Consider the following 14,579-nt stretch of genomic DNA (forward strand, 5'->3'; position numbering starts at 1 on the left):
AACCATGTATCCCATCCATCACTGTGAAAATAATTAGATTCAGACCAAATAAATCCAACAGAGGTATAGTAGGGCATTGTTATTCTGTGTTGGCAATAAAACATAACTCGGCATGACAAATGTCATCGCAGATTAGGCACCGACTGCCAGATTGTTTTATGTCTGATTGTTCCTCTGTAAATGTACAAGTGATGACACAGAAAACTAGAGAATGGGAGGCACAGCTTTAGAATCCTAAATGTTGTGTTTTAATCCAGGATTCTAACAACTTATCCTAAAAACTGAAGAAAAATATTCTATTCTATGATTTAATTTCATTGTTCGACAACTCAAATGACCACACAGGAAAGGTTTTTCAATGTAATCACAAAATAAACAGGATAATCTTGACTCTCATTGGGCGCCATGTACAGAAAGTCAAAAGTGTGTTTATATTACCTGTTGTTGACAACTCCAACTTAAACTTAAGCCATTTCCTGTTAACATTTTTCACATCAAGCTTGAATAAAGAGAACAGAGGCATACCATGTACTGAACCTAGAGGAATGACAAAATTCACTCTGGAATGGGGAGAGGATGCATTAACATGTTCAAATTGGATATTTTAAGTGGAGATTTACAGCTCTTCTTGATTAAATAGAGCATTAAAATTAAAGGCATTACTATTGCATTTAATTCTGAATTTACAAATTATGTTTGTGTCCCTTAAATTTGAACTCAAAGTCCAAATCACACATGGTGCAGTTAAAGACTCTCGCTTGTCCCCACACAGTGGGCCATATATGACAGAGGGGAAGGCGAGCGTTGATCTGTGTCACATTATGTCAAAACCGTATTATGAAGAGGATGTTTTATCATCTCATCTCCTGCTGGCTGCTTTTCTGTCAAACCTCTTTGGCTGAGTTGTGGTGTTTGCAGGAGCTCTTCAGCGATTAATGATTTGTTCTCTGATGTGTCATTTTACTCTTATTTTTTACTTATCGACATTAACATTGGTTAATCTACAGTATTAAACCATACAGTTCATGGCTGGCTCAAGGTTGAATGAGGCCTCACTTCCTGTTAAGAAAACAGATTATGTGGAATCTGGGGACAAAGTTAATGGGCTGAGCTTAAAAATAATCACAGATTATTTGTTATTTGCTGAGACGCAGCTGTGAACAAACCAAAGCTCAAACACAAAGAAAAACCTAAATTTGTAGCCTCATTAGATGGTGATTCTTCACAAGATACACTTATATGTAGCTAAGAGGAACTAATTAGATGAACTATTCATGGAGAGCTCCGCGAGGAGGAACTTCAGTAACTGAACAGTATTTTGTGTTATAGTCTTGCCCTTACAGTACAACATTTTATTCTTAAGTTTTTATATATTTTAATACTTTTTATCTTTGTGTGAACCTACATGCCTCAATGTTATGCCGGTGTTTTGATGTTTACTTTCCCATTGCTTAACATTGAGAGATATTTCTATTCTACTCTACAAATGTCATTAAAATTTCTTGTATACCTGGAATCAAGTGGAATGTATTTATGACTTTTTATTATGACCCGTTTTGTAAAGTGCTTGAGATGACAATGTGAATCGGCACCATGTAAATAAACTGGTCTGAATTTTCTTACACCTTGACAGTTTCTAAAGTCCAAACAGCTCTTCCTGACATTGAAACTCATCTTTCACTTTGCAATTTTGGATTTATCTTTAACAAAGGACAGCTTGCAACAGAATGAAAATGTTTCACCTTGAACTGAAAGCCAGTAAATTCAGCATATAGACTGTAACATATCTGCTGCCACCTAGAGGAACCAAGTTATCATCACAATAAAAATGACAGTTTTCGAACAACTCCAGCACACTGGGTTTTTAATAGAAACTAGAAATGTCAAACAGAGACACAAAACTCACATTAGTCCTACAGAAGAGATTATTTGGTGTAATTTACAGTCCAATGAGAGGGTTTCCTCTAATAGAAGTAATTAGCTTAACAGGAGGCAGCAGTCTTAACAGTGTAAACAACTACTGGAATGACATTAATACATAAAAAGGGGAAAAAGTTGAAAAAGCAGAAATACATTACTTTGTGCAACAGCAAATACAGTTAAAGTATTTTATACAAGCGTTTCTTTTTGTGAACATTCAACAGCAGGTTCAACTTTTTGTAGTTTCAGGATCTCACTTAAATTCTTTAAGGGGGAAACTTAAAATAACTTTTTTAATAAGCAGCCACACTTGTTCCAGTAAGTGCAGTGCAACCAAAAATATTTGTTTGAAAAAAATGTTTCAGTATTAAAGATGTGTTCAATAAATAGAACATTCAGGAGCCCGATAGTTTTGATGCTTTTGTTTTTCTGTTTCTTTTGAAGAAGGAAAAACTGTAGCAGTTTTTCAGTTAGTGTTATTTTAATAATAAAAAAAAGAAATTTTAGGAGAACTCCCACTAAATCAGTCAAATCTGGAAAATGTGCAACTTACTGCTAAACTTTGTAATTACAGTAAGTCAAACTTATTCTATACAGTTCTACAAACCCACTACTGTACAGGATTGATGACTGACTACAGCAGAAATGTCACCGCAACACAGAGAGGAACAAGTCGTGCTTCAAACCGTTAAATGTAATTAACTTCGGGTTTTTACATAAGTATGAAAAGCACCATATGGTCGCTTTTAAACACCACTAAAATGCTGTTGGATCTGGAACATGAGAAGGAAGCACATAGTTCTGCTAACATCTGGTTCCTTCAACATTTAAAATCAAACCGGAACTGAAGTTAAATTTAAGAAAGCTAAGGTCCGCGACTAAAGGTTTGCTGGTTCAAACTCCAGGATGTTTTGAGATATGGGAAAAAATAACTTGTTCATCTGTTCAGGATAAACTTAAGTGCCAGCCAATTGCAGATCTGAGTACAGTCCGTTTTTCCACATCATTTTTTTTTTCTTTCTTTTTTTTTAAATAGCGCCTCCCTCTTTGGGGATAATAAAAATCTTCTTTATAAAAGAAACAATAAAATTGTACAGGTATTTACAAAGCCGGGGGAGGAAAAACCAAGGCATTTTGTGTTTGGGGATTTGCATCTTTTAGTCCCACATTCACAATAAATTTAGCTGATTTCTCAGTTGGAAAAAAAAAAAAAAACAAAACAAAAAAAAAAAAAAAAACTGTTTCAGGGTGTATTGTGTCCTGGGCCAGCCCAAGTCCCTGAGTTATCAGTGCTTGTTTTGTTTTAAGCTTGTGTTTATGAATTCAAGTCGAGTCTGAATCACTTGTGTCTGACGACGAGGACGAAGAAGAGGAAGAGGAAGAGTCTGAACTGGAGCTGCTGCCGCTGAGGCGTGACGGCTGGGCGTGCGCCTCCACAGCGTTGGGCTTTTCCACTGAGAAGAGCAAATAGAAGTTAGAAAGAGACTTACTTATAACAGGAAGACCATGTTTGCACCAAAATCACACCTCTAAAGATGAGCCAATGATTTTCACCACACCTCCAACACTGTCTGAGGATTTATGGAGATATGAACCAAACATGGTGTGCCTTCCGGCCAAATATCTCTGATGCCCATTATTTTTAGAAAGTGGAGGTTTTCTTGTACATAACTTTCCCACATAATTGTTCGGTATAATTGCATTAGTACTCTAATGAACACATGATGACTTCAGGAAAGGTTGGCAACAGGGAATAATAATTCCCACTGTAAAAATGATAGACTTACGCTGACTGCTGGTCTCCTTCCCAGACTGATTGGAAGCAACAGTTACTTATTTTTCATTTTAAACATGAATGGATGGATTTAAGTGGTTGAATCTTATCAAAACTCACCTAAACCACAAAAATATATGTATAAAAAAAGTTTTGTATTGGTAATATTTACTTAAACTAGAGTTATTTTCTTTTTTGAATCTAAATTTTTTTGAATGTTTTCTTTATAACAAGGGAAATTTGCATTTGAACAGCAGAGTGTGAGCTCACCTTTAGGCTTAGTGGTTTTTTTCACCGAGTTGAGCTGTCCACTGACGTCCTGCAGCCTCCTCTCCAGCTCCCTCCTCTTCTCCAGAGTCAGCTCCTCCTTAGACATACTGCCTTTATTCTTCACTTCTGCAAATAAACATTCACATGTTGATTTTGGAAAACATTTTTTGCAGTAGATACATCTTTTGCTACACATGATGAAGCGTGCATTAGTGTTATTGCATTTTAGAAAGTAAAATGTCCTTAAAGGACTGGAAATATTTGTTTATTTGCAACTTTTAATACGTTTGTTATATTGTATTGAAAAGGCTTAAGTGGTCAAATGAAAAATCTGCAGAATCTTCCACATTTTTTTATCCAATCAATCGATTAATCATCAGAAAAAACAGATTACTAAAATAATTGTTAGTTGAACTCCCAAACTACATTCAACTTTTAAATGTGGATCTCAATGAATCAAAACATGACGAAGGTTATTTTTTCCTGCAATGTAGTTAAAAGGAACATTTGGATTTTGGTTCATTTTTGATGAATATGAATTTCAGCTAAAGAAGTCAAATAAATAAAATGGATTCTTGATACTCAGTTCTGCTTACTGTAAGTACGTCTGTGTTTTGTACAGTATATAAGAATAACCCTTTTCAATTGTTCTATAAACACATAAAAACAGGATAGAGGACATTACCAATCAATAGATGGAGGCGTTATCTACCTTGCTCACCGTAAGGCTTACGGGGTTTCTTTCTCAGACACGTCATGACGTAGCGCTCCAGCTCCTTCAGTGTTGACGGCTTTAAGGTTTCAAAGTCGATTTCGATCTCCTCCGGGTTGGTGTCCCTCAGGGACGGCTCCCTGGACTGGATGATGTGGACCACCCGGCCGAGCTTCTCGCCTGGCAGCTTGTTGATGTCGAGGCTGAGCTGGCGCTTCTCGTCGTACGTCATGGGAACGATCTCCTCCTCTTCCTCCGAGTCGTAGTGGGGAAGCAAGGACGGGGCCAGCGTTGGATAGAAAGGTTTCTTTGCCGTCCTGGAGGACGAAATGAACAGCAGCAGCTGTCAGAGGTCAGGTTTGTTTTCGATTAAAAAAGAAATAAGTTGCATGAAAAAGACGAAGGTTTTGTACACTTTTCCCATAGTAAGATTCAAGAACTCAGATAGAAACAATACAAATGAACTAAAGAATTTTTTTTTTTATAGCAGGGATAAGGTAAACTAAAATATAGTAACGTTATGTCTCATTCGCATACACCCTGTACACTGGTCAGAAAACAAAACACTTAAAAAAATGTTTTAAATCACCCAATTTCATGAGCTTCAACATATAAAACATTTAAGGCAAGCTTTATTTCAATTCTACAAATCAATAACAAGGAATAATAAATGTTCATTACGATCTAAAATTGTGTTACGGTAAATTACATTCCCTATCCCTAACCCTAACCCAAGCACTTTCCAGGACCTTATACAGAAATCAAAGACTTTGCAAACACCTAACTGAAACTGAAGCGCCAGTAGAAACCCTGCATGGGGATTAAGATTGTTTTCTGCTACTAACTTGTTGTTCTTGTTGCTCTTCTTTGTCTGGGCTTTCTTCACTTGTGAAACGCCTGCTCTGGCTGATTTGCTCTTCAACATCTTGCCCGGCATCTTCCATTCCTCTGAACCGGCTCTGCTCCGGCCAGCACGGCTACGCTTCTCTATCTTCTTCTTTTTCTTCTTCTCTTTCTTCTCCTTTTTCTCCTTTTTTTTCTTGGGTTTGACAATGGGACCTTGGGACAGAGCAGCCAGCTGTTCATGCACGGCCCGGAGCTGTAAATAAAAAAAACAAAACACATTTTATAAATTAGTCTCTTTCACTGGGATGTTTTAGTGAACTAAAAAGGGGATGCGAATGACACGGTGGGCGGAACACTTACTTGAGTACACACCTGATCCTGTAACTCAGCCAGGCGGTGTGCACGCTCTTCTTCGCTGTCTGAGCTCAGGCTGCTCTCGCTCTCTTCACTGTCGCTGCTGGGCTCGCTCTCAGAGGTGGAGGAGGACGACGAGGAGGAGGACGAAGAAGATGACGAAGACGACGTGGGATGTCCGATGACGGACATGGCCGTGTGTTCCATCAGCGGTTCGTCTGGCATCTTGGCAAAACGGAACTCAAAAACGTCCTTAGGAAAAAAATAAATAAACGGTTCCTCATTCCTCAAACTGAGCGTCAGACATGAAGCGTGGTCTGGTCCAAGCAGAAAGATCCGCTCACCTGCAGCTTCCGTGCCATCGCCACGACGTCGTGGTCCGGTGGGTTGTATTTGTAGCAGTTTGAGAACATCAGTCTGACGTCGCTGGCAAACTGTTGGGCGTCCCTGTATTCACGGCAGTCCATCTTTCTCTGATATACAGTTTGAAAAAAAAAACATGTCAAAATAACTCCCAGGAAGCTCTTGGTTTAAATTACCATATTACAAAACAAATATATGAGACCTAAAAAGAAAGCAACTAAATCACAAAAAAATAATTATAGAATTTCAACAAATGTTATGGTCAAGTTAAAAATCAAATAATCTAAGTATTTTGTAATAAAAAAGAAGCACATATACTACATACTAAAGAAAAGAAACGATCCATCTTTAACAAAAATAAAATACTCAACTTAAAATGCTTAAAACTGATGCTACATTTCAAATTTGAAGGAAATTCTGTAGTAGTTGTGAGATTGTGTTCTACTTTAACTTAAAAATAAAATAATGTTCAGGATAGTTTTTTATTTTGAGTAATTGACCAACTACCCTGCTTGATAACAGGCTTATATTTAGCTTTATCCTTTAGTTCTAATGGACCATCTGACTGTAGCAAACAGCTATGAAATTACTTCAGCAAACACCAATGCCGACTCCTCTGTGTAATGCTTTGATATAAATAATTTAGCCCATTAACATGTTTTTTTTGTAGTTCCCATTATTTCTGTCCAAACATAAATCAGAAAAAATATTATTAATTATTAAACCCAAATTGCCTTGCTTTCCCCTTTGTTTGCTTTGTAAATTCTTGGATAAATTTATGTTCCCTGTATAAAGATGATATTTATTATTCTCAAAACAGGAGGATCTATTTAATGTGAAATGATACAGCAGCCTGCAGCAGGGAGACCTCTCCCACATAGGAGCTGGACAAACACAGACAAAAAGTAGAATTGGCTAAATACGTTTTTTTATACCGAACATGAGCGCAGGGGACACTGAGACTTAAAACTGTTGGGAATCCCAACATTTGTTAAATAAACTCTGCAGATACCAAATTACATGATACTCCACACTTTTCTACATATGTTTGCCAAATTCAGTGACACTCTGCATTTTCAGCTTCGTTTTGTCTGGATTCAAATAGGAGTCCAAACTTTGAGAATTATTTCATTAGACCATTTAACAGTTTATTAAAAGCAACATTAACATCATTTTAACAAGGAACAAAACTTTTTTTCCCCTTGCTTGTGTTGCTTTTCTATCCAGTCAGAGTTACCTTGATGGTGCTGAGGTCCATGGGACACTTGATGATGTCATGGTAGTCGTGAAGCCCCAGAGCAGTCGTGTCTACAGGTGTGTAGAAGGGCCAAGCATACGCCGCATGCTTCTTTGACAGCATCTCTTTGAGCAGCCCACTGCAGTACCTCAGCTGGGGACTCAGCTTGCCTTTCTTGGAGAGCTGAGGCTGGACAGAGTCGGGCAGGTCCTTCTTAGGCGGTTTGATGGGACGGCCGCTGCCCACCCTTCGGCCCGTCCCGGCCATCATCGGCTGCAGGAGAACGGGACCGCCGGAGCTCCTAACGAGGCCCATGCCAGGTGGGGTCTCCAGGCTCATGCTGCCCATGGAGGAGATGGTGTGCATGGAGGTGTCATGGACTTGACCCCCGTGACCTCCTTTCCCCAAGCCCACCATGTGCGTTGATCCCGACATGCCAACAGTAAAACCCAAGGTGGAGGGAGTTGTGGTGTCCGCTTTACGTTTCACACCTTTTTTCTGCACAAAAGAGAACCGCAATTTTGCTTATTTCTCTTATAAGCAAAAGCAATCACTCTAAACTTAGTAAAACCTACAAATAATCTCTTATCATATACATTTAAGGCACAGCAATCAAAAAACACATCAAGTATTTATACACACCTTAGTGGTAGGCTGTGTAGGAGGCAGGCCCATGATGTTTGCTGGTGGCAGACTTTTGGTTAGAACAGTCTGAGGAGAGTTGGCCAGCATGGAGTCACCAGTATCAGAGGAGGAAGGTGAGTAGGCGGACTGAGACACCGCTGGCACCTGCTGAGCCCGAGATGCTGCACACGGCGCAGAATGTAACACATGAGGAAAAGATACTACTGCTAGCAATTAATAAAGATAAAATAAATAAATAAATAAATAAAGCCATAAAACAAGTGTTATGTTCTCTTACACATTTTTTATTAATTAGATAATGAATTCTCATCAAAAAAAGGAGGAAATGTTTCAAAATTAATCTGGTTTAATCACATTATAAGAAAATAGCTGATAACAGAAACTTAGCTGAGAGTGAAAAGTTTCATGAGCACAGTCTTCAGAAAATGTTACATAAATTAAGATGGTACATTTTCAATACTCTTAATCAGACAATATTTTTCTCACAGTTAGACTTGCGGCCTCTTCCTCTGCTGTTCTTGCTACGAGGAGCAGGAGGAGGCAGCTCAACTTCCTCTTGGGGCATCTGAGCTACCTTCTGGAGGAAGATCTTCTCCAAGGACTGAGCCATCAGCACAATGTCATCAGTAGGCTAAACAGGGAAAACATTAGACTTTAGAAATATTGGTATTCTGCTACAAATGTACATTATATTATCATTTGAGAATGCCACACTGGCTTTTAGTGTAGAATGAGAATTAGTTACAGCTGAAAAGAATTAGTTGACATAATCAACTATGCAAACTGTAGTCAATATGTCTTTTTGTACAGGCATGTCAGAAAGGATTTAGGGGGATCATAACTGTAGTTTCTCATTTTGCATGTTTTTTTATAATTCTTTTTTTAGCGTGAGTCTGTGCTACGAATGTGTAATTTGTTTGTAAAAAACAAACAAATTGTTAGCTCGTTATTTAAATCAATTCATTTTTTTAAAATAATAAAACACACACCAAATCAGTTTTAGTAGCAGCAGCACAGTGGAACACTGTCAAGTGTACAGAAGATGGACACAGATGGACGGAAGGATGGGTGGATCTTAAGTGATCCACAGACTCACTGAATACTCCTAATAATTACACAGAATAATTCATAAAAATACCTTCAATAAATTCCACATTCCAAACTCAAAGACAAACATTCATGGATGACAGTTCTAGTTATTTCTGTTATTTGAACTGTTGGTTTAGAAAAGCAGTTCCTTAACCATTTCTCATTTTCTTCTTGTTTCAATGAAAACCTTAACTGGTCAATACATCAACTTGTGTATTTTCTGAGAAAAGCAGTTTGATGTTCCCAGCTCAACACATCTGAAGATGTTTTCTAGGTCATCAACATCTCTTATGCTATTGAGATTTAAAAACTGGCTCACAGTGCAATTCTGCCCCCAGACAGGTTTATTGCAAAGCTGCAGAAACTTCCTTTTTTTGCTTTGGGTTCTATTTTAATGTTTTCTCCCTGAGTAAGTTCAGAAATCTCAACCTACCTTGTTGTAGATGTAGCAGTTAGTAAACATTGTGTTGAAGTCCTGAATGCACTCTCCGGCACTTTGGTAAAAGTTGTTTTCCAAACGCTTCTTTATTGTCCCCATGTCCATCGGCTGTTTGATGATTTTATAATAATCCTGGAAAAGATGAAACAATGCAGTACTTAATTTGTTTTGGGATTTTAAAATTTACAAGAATGTGATAGACTGTGATAAACTATTCATTTTCTAGTCAAGTAAATAAGTGAGGAAGTTTACCCAAAAATGATGCATTTTTAAAAATATTTTAACAATGACGTTTGAGTTGATTTAATGCAACAAGCAGCAAAACCCATCATGGAAAAGGTGTGACCTACTGGCAGGTTTAGTCTGTAAGCATCCACAGGCTCATGGAACGGCCAGGCAAAGTGGTGCCTCCACAAACACTTGATGAGAGTTTTCTGGAGGTACTGCAGCTGGTTGGTCATGCGGCCTGGACGGCTGGGGTCCTTTACCGGGGGCTGCGGAGGGGCAGGGGTAGCCTGCGTCATTGTGTGTGGCAAGGAGGGGCTTTCAAAGTCCTCGTACAGCAGGGAGGGCTTGCGAATGCGTTTTCCCGAGCTGCAGTGCTGATCCAACATGCCACTGGACAACCCAACCAGAGAGCTGAGGTCAGAGAGAAACGCGAGAGAAAAAAAAGAGTTTGAATTATAGGAAGTCAACGTATCTGTGACAAAGACATCAAAGGGAAATAATCTGCCTTTATACACTTGACCCACTCATTCCAATTAGCCACATGAAAAGAAAAGCTGTCCTCCCATTCGCATAACTTGTCCAGGGAACTGGAATTCCTTCAACACTGCTACTTTTACCACTTTCATGAGAACCAGCACTGCATGGAGCCAACAGCAAACACACTTTCATCGATCATGTGATAAGGCTGGCAGATAAGGCTCCAAATCTTATCTGTACACTAAATAAATGATGACATTCAGGAAACAACTATTTTAACAGAGAGTAGTCTTAATTTTGTCATCAGTTTAATTTAGAGCTCAAGAAACTCTAGTTAGTTCTCAAATTCTATTTAAACTTGATTTGCAATAGTAGTAGTCACGCTGTTTACATTTGATTTTATATATTATTTTAAATAACACAAACTGCAAAGCTAACTGAAACAGCTGCAATGACTAAACAAAACAGAAGTGAAGTAGCAGCAATCTAGTTTACTCAGCAATATAATAAATCTTTTTACAAAGCTTGTATTGTTTAGAGCTGCTTAAGTTATTTAACTATTCTAAACACACTGGGTGTGGTTTTATTCTACAATGTTTTAATCAAAGCATATATTATTTGTTTTAATTAATTACATGGCTTTTGCAAGAACATTAATAACTCAAAGTATAAAGTATGTAAATCAGGAACCCCAGCTTTAGAAAATGTTAGCCACAAAAATGCAAAATGAAAAGCAAACAGACAAAAAAAACAAAACATTGTCTCACCAAAAACATGAATCAGTGTTGCACACCACTTCAGTCCATGCCTTTAAAGATAACTGGTAATTATCTATTGGACAGTTGACATGACCAGGTTGTAGGTTTCTAAGTCTTAATTGTGTTAAATAAAAAGTGAGACCATGTCAGTGTCCTTTACATGCCACAACATCCATCACGACCATATTCTATAGAGACCATATAACTACCCAAGCCACAGAGTTCAGCCAGTCAATGTTGTTAGGAAAATGTCACGTCAAACTTAATCCCATCAGGTAAAAGCAAAAAAAAAAAAAAAAAAAAAAGTACTATAAATCTAAAATGAGTATAAACACCACAATGTAAACAATCTGGACTACATATGATGTAAAAGGCCAAAGAATAAAAATGAAACTTTAACATGTTTTTTAAAAGGTTGTGTAAGCTACAGTCACTTTAAGATACAAGGTTAAACAAATGAAAAACGCTGTTGCCAAGTTACAAGCTGCATGTCTATTTAGCAAATAGCTTCACTAATAAACTAACATCTGCTCATTATACTCCCAAATGCTAAAATATAGAGCACCAAAAGGCAAAAGGTGAAATCTGTGCAATAAGCATGTTTACTTGAAAATTAATTATAAACTGTTTAATCTGCATTCAAATTTAGAAATCCGCATAACAAAAAAAAATTACTCATTTAATATAATTACTGAGTTTACTGCTTATTTGCATTAGGGTTCTTTATAGTTTTACCAAAATAACATTCAATTTATTCATTCACCGCCATGAAACACAATATAAATGAATATTTCTGAAAAATAAATAGTATTGCTTCCAGAAGCAATGAATGTAAATACATACATATTTTATCATTTCTTGTAAAATTTAAGACCTTGCAGAAAGTTATAAGTTTGTGATGTGCTAATTAATTTACTGACATTCAGATAGACTCATCACGTCCCTACATCCCTCTAACTAGAAATCAGATTAGGCAGAAATTGGATCTCACCCAATAAATCTAAAAACTCACCTGGCCCACTGACATAGAAGCTGTGGCAAAGCTTGTGGCCTGATTTTCAACATGAAATCAGAATGATGAAATGCAATAGGCAGCAAAAAAAATGGCCTGTATTTGCAGTAAACACAGTAGAATTTATTTCACTTTATAGCATTTCTAAAATATGGAATGAGAACATTAATTATACATTTCTTTACAAAAAACAAAGTTTATTTTACTCCCAAAAATCAAACAACTCCACCATGTAATTAAAATAGGTGATATTGCAAAAGAGTTCATTTGAAAAATTTGTTACAGCAGGGTACACTAATGGTAGCTTGCTGCTGTGGTTAGTTTTTTTTTCCCTGCATCTTTCAAAATGTGATTTTTTTTACATTTTTGCCACATAATGCTTTTCTGTAATAAGCTGGTAAGATGAATGATGCTAACAAGTTTACCATATCTTTTTTAATATGCTAAACATCATTGACTCACTATATGAATTATTGTCTTATACACACAAACCTGTGGAGTCATTTGTCATCCAAAAGGATTAAAATTTTAGCCTTATGCAAATAATATTTTGCATTCTACATGATTCATTGTTTGAAAATAATCAAATTAATGTTTCCAGTGTCTTGTCACCCTCACTGTTTTGCTATTAACAGCGCTATATCTATGTTTTAATATGTAATATCGCAATTTGACAATACAAAAGCAGTACAGTTGCAATTACAAATCGGACTGCGAGACTTCCAATCTCCTGGCTGATGATGGCGTGGTTTGAACGCCCCGCCTTCATTGTTTGTAAACACACACAGTCCTCAAAGACGAAAACATGTCTTTACTTACTAATTATTATTTTTTTGTTAATATCATAGCTTTACCGGCAACCTGGTAAACAGTTCTTGCTATTTCGTCGCATCATAGAGGAGTCTAATCCTTCAGAGCTGAAGCTGTCGCTAAGGCATCCAATAATATCCTCCCAAATCCAACGGTTCGTTGAAGGGCTATCGATTTGCTCTGGTTAATTGCGTATGTGGACGTACGCTCGAGCAGTTAATTGTGAAAAATCATCTTAATAATGCTTGCATAAAGATGGAGGATAGCATTGCCAGGCTCTGTGAGCGATGAATGACCCGCCTGACAGAAAGCCGGCGGGGAGCAGCCTGCTGAGACAGCCGATGGGGCTGCAGCTGTCATCTACCGACTGCTGCTTGTACACTGAGAGTTTATATAGCAAACGCATGACCAATTCCGGATATACTTTTAGAATACGTTAGCCAATTGATACAGAAATAATAGCCAGTTTTGAGAGCTAGCTAAATCCGCCTGTAACCGCTGGCTCAAGAAGCTAACGGTAACGCTGACGATAAGAAAAAAAAAATGTCCGTTTTAGAAAGCACATGAAGGCCAGTAAAATATCTTAAATCTACAAAAAGCTGCCTGAAATTACCTGTCTTGAGGTGGGTTGACGGCCGCTTCCATTAGGTTGAGGGCGGACTGTTATTACCATCAATTTCTCTCCTTTTTTCAACCGCTGTTGTCGCTGCTGTTCAACCTCACAACCACTACGCAGCTCTGAAATGAAATGGCGACTGGCTGCTTCCGCTTGAATCTATAAATACTCGTCACGTGGCAGTGTTGCGTCTGTCCGGTGACGTCAGCTGTACCTCTGGGTTCTCATTGGCTGGTTGCTGTTGTCTGTCAAACACACCTAGCGCATCAGTTCACTGAATCCAAGCTGTCATGCTGCTGTGGTTGCTTTATTTTTGAGGTTGCTCTTTCTTTATAGATATAAAGATTACTGTTGGCCTGTACAACAACTTTTGAACCCAAACAGTCTTTAGGCATGCATACTCCATATTTTTAATTCTGAAACCCTTAGGGGTCTTGAGCAAATTTTGAAGTTTAAATTTAAACGTTTACTCTGAAGACATATTTTTACAGACATAAAACCTGTAAAAACAAACATATATATAGAAAAAAATTGTATAACATAATAATTAAAGGTGAAAAAAGACATTACACAAGAATCAGTAATCATTAAATCTGATAGTCATAGATATTGTCTTGCAAAAGCAGCATGAAGGGCCATGTCATCTTAATGTGCTACCATTGTCAATTTATTTTTTTTATTATTGGTGTACAAAATGATCAGATACATCATAATTTAATTGTGGAGCTTTATTAACTTAAGATATTCACTTTTGATGACAAAATATTTCAGTTAATTATTTCCCAAATTTTCAGCCAACTTGAAAAGCTAAAGTTGCAAATCAAGCTGACTATAAATCTAACTAACAGAAGGGAGAGGTAATGGAAGTAACTGTAAAATTAAGAACTAGAAAAAGTTAGCTCCATGTAAAAGTGTGGACTTGCATGAAAATGGCCTCCCAAGGAAAGTTTCACACAAAATTGTTTGCTTACTTCTCCTTCTTTGTTGCTTAGGACAGTTGGAAAAAAAAATGTTTGAAGAAAAGGTGAA

General features: G+C 37.4%; 1 protein-coding gene across 2 annotated transcripts; it reads right to left on the reverse strand.

Moving 5' to 3' along the window:
- Positions 1-1,835: 1,835 nt before the first annotated feature.
- brd2b (bromodomain containing 2b) lies at positions 1,836-13,689 on the reverse strand. 2 transcript variants are annotated; one of them, XM_028013041.1, is made up of 12 exons: positions 13,548-13,689; positions 10,000-10,288; positions 9,644-9,781; positions 8,608-8,752; positions 8,119-8,282; positions 7,477-7,974; positions 6,221-6,349; positions 5,883-6,128; positions 5,522-5,775; positions 4,686-4,993; positions 3,965-4,090; positions 1,836-3,374 (listed from the first exon to the last, which is right to left on the reverse strand). In XM_028013041.1, exons 1-12 carry the CDS (start codon positions 13,577-13,579, stop codon positions 3,244-3,246), a joined length of 2,460 nt encoding a protein of 819 aa, XP_027868842.1. In that variant the 5' UTR covers positions 13,580-13,689; the 3' UTR covers positions 1,836-3,243. The 2 variants fall into 2 exon arrangements, with proteins under 2 accessions (XP_027868842.1, XP_027868841.1); XM_028013040.1 differs by having other exon boundaries at positions 4,677-4,993.
- Between the last annotated feature and the right edge of the window lie 890 nt (positions 13,690-14,579).

Source organism: Xiphophorus couchianus, chromosome 3 (genome assembly GCF_001444195.1).
Source record: "Xiphophorus couchianus chromosome 3, X_couchianus-1.0, whole genome shotgun sequence".
Classification (NCBI taxonomy): Eukaryota; Metazoa; Chordata; class Actinopteri; order Cyprinodontiformes; family Poeciliidae; genus Xiphophorus; species Xiphophorus couchianus.

Excerpts from the sequence above, each read along its gene's own strand:
- brd2b (XM_028013040.1), bottom strand. The coding sequence starts at position 13,579 with ATGGAAGCGGCCGTCAACCCACCTCAAGACAG. Across the intron at positions 8,753-9,643 it reads ACTGCTACATCTACAACAAG|CCTACTGATGACATTGTGCT; the intron begins GTAGGTTGAGAT and ends TTCCCTGTTTAG. Across the intron at positions 8,283-8,607 it reads AAGAGGCCGCAAGTCTAACT|CATCTCGGGCTCAGCAGGTG; the intron begins GTGAGAAAAATA and ends CGCCGTGTGCAG.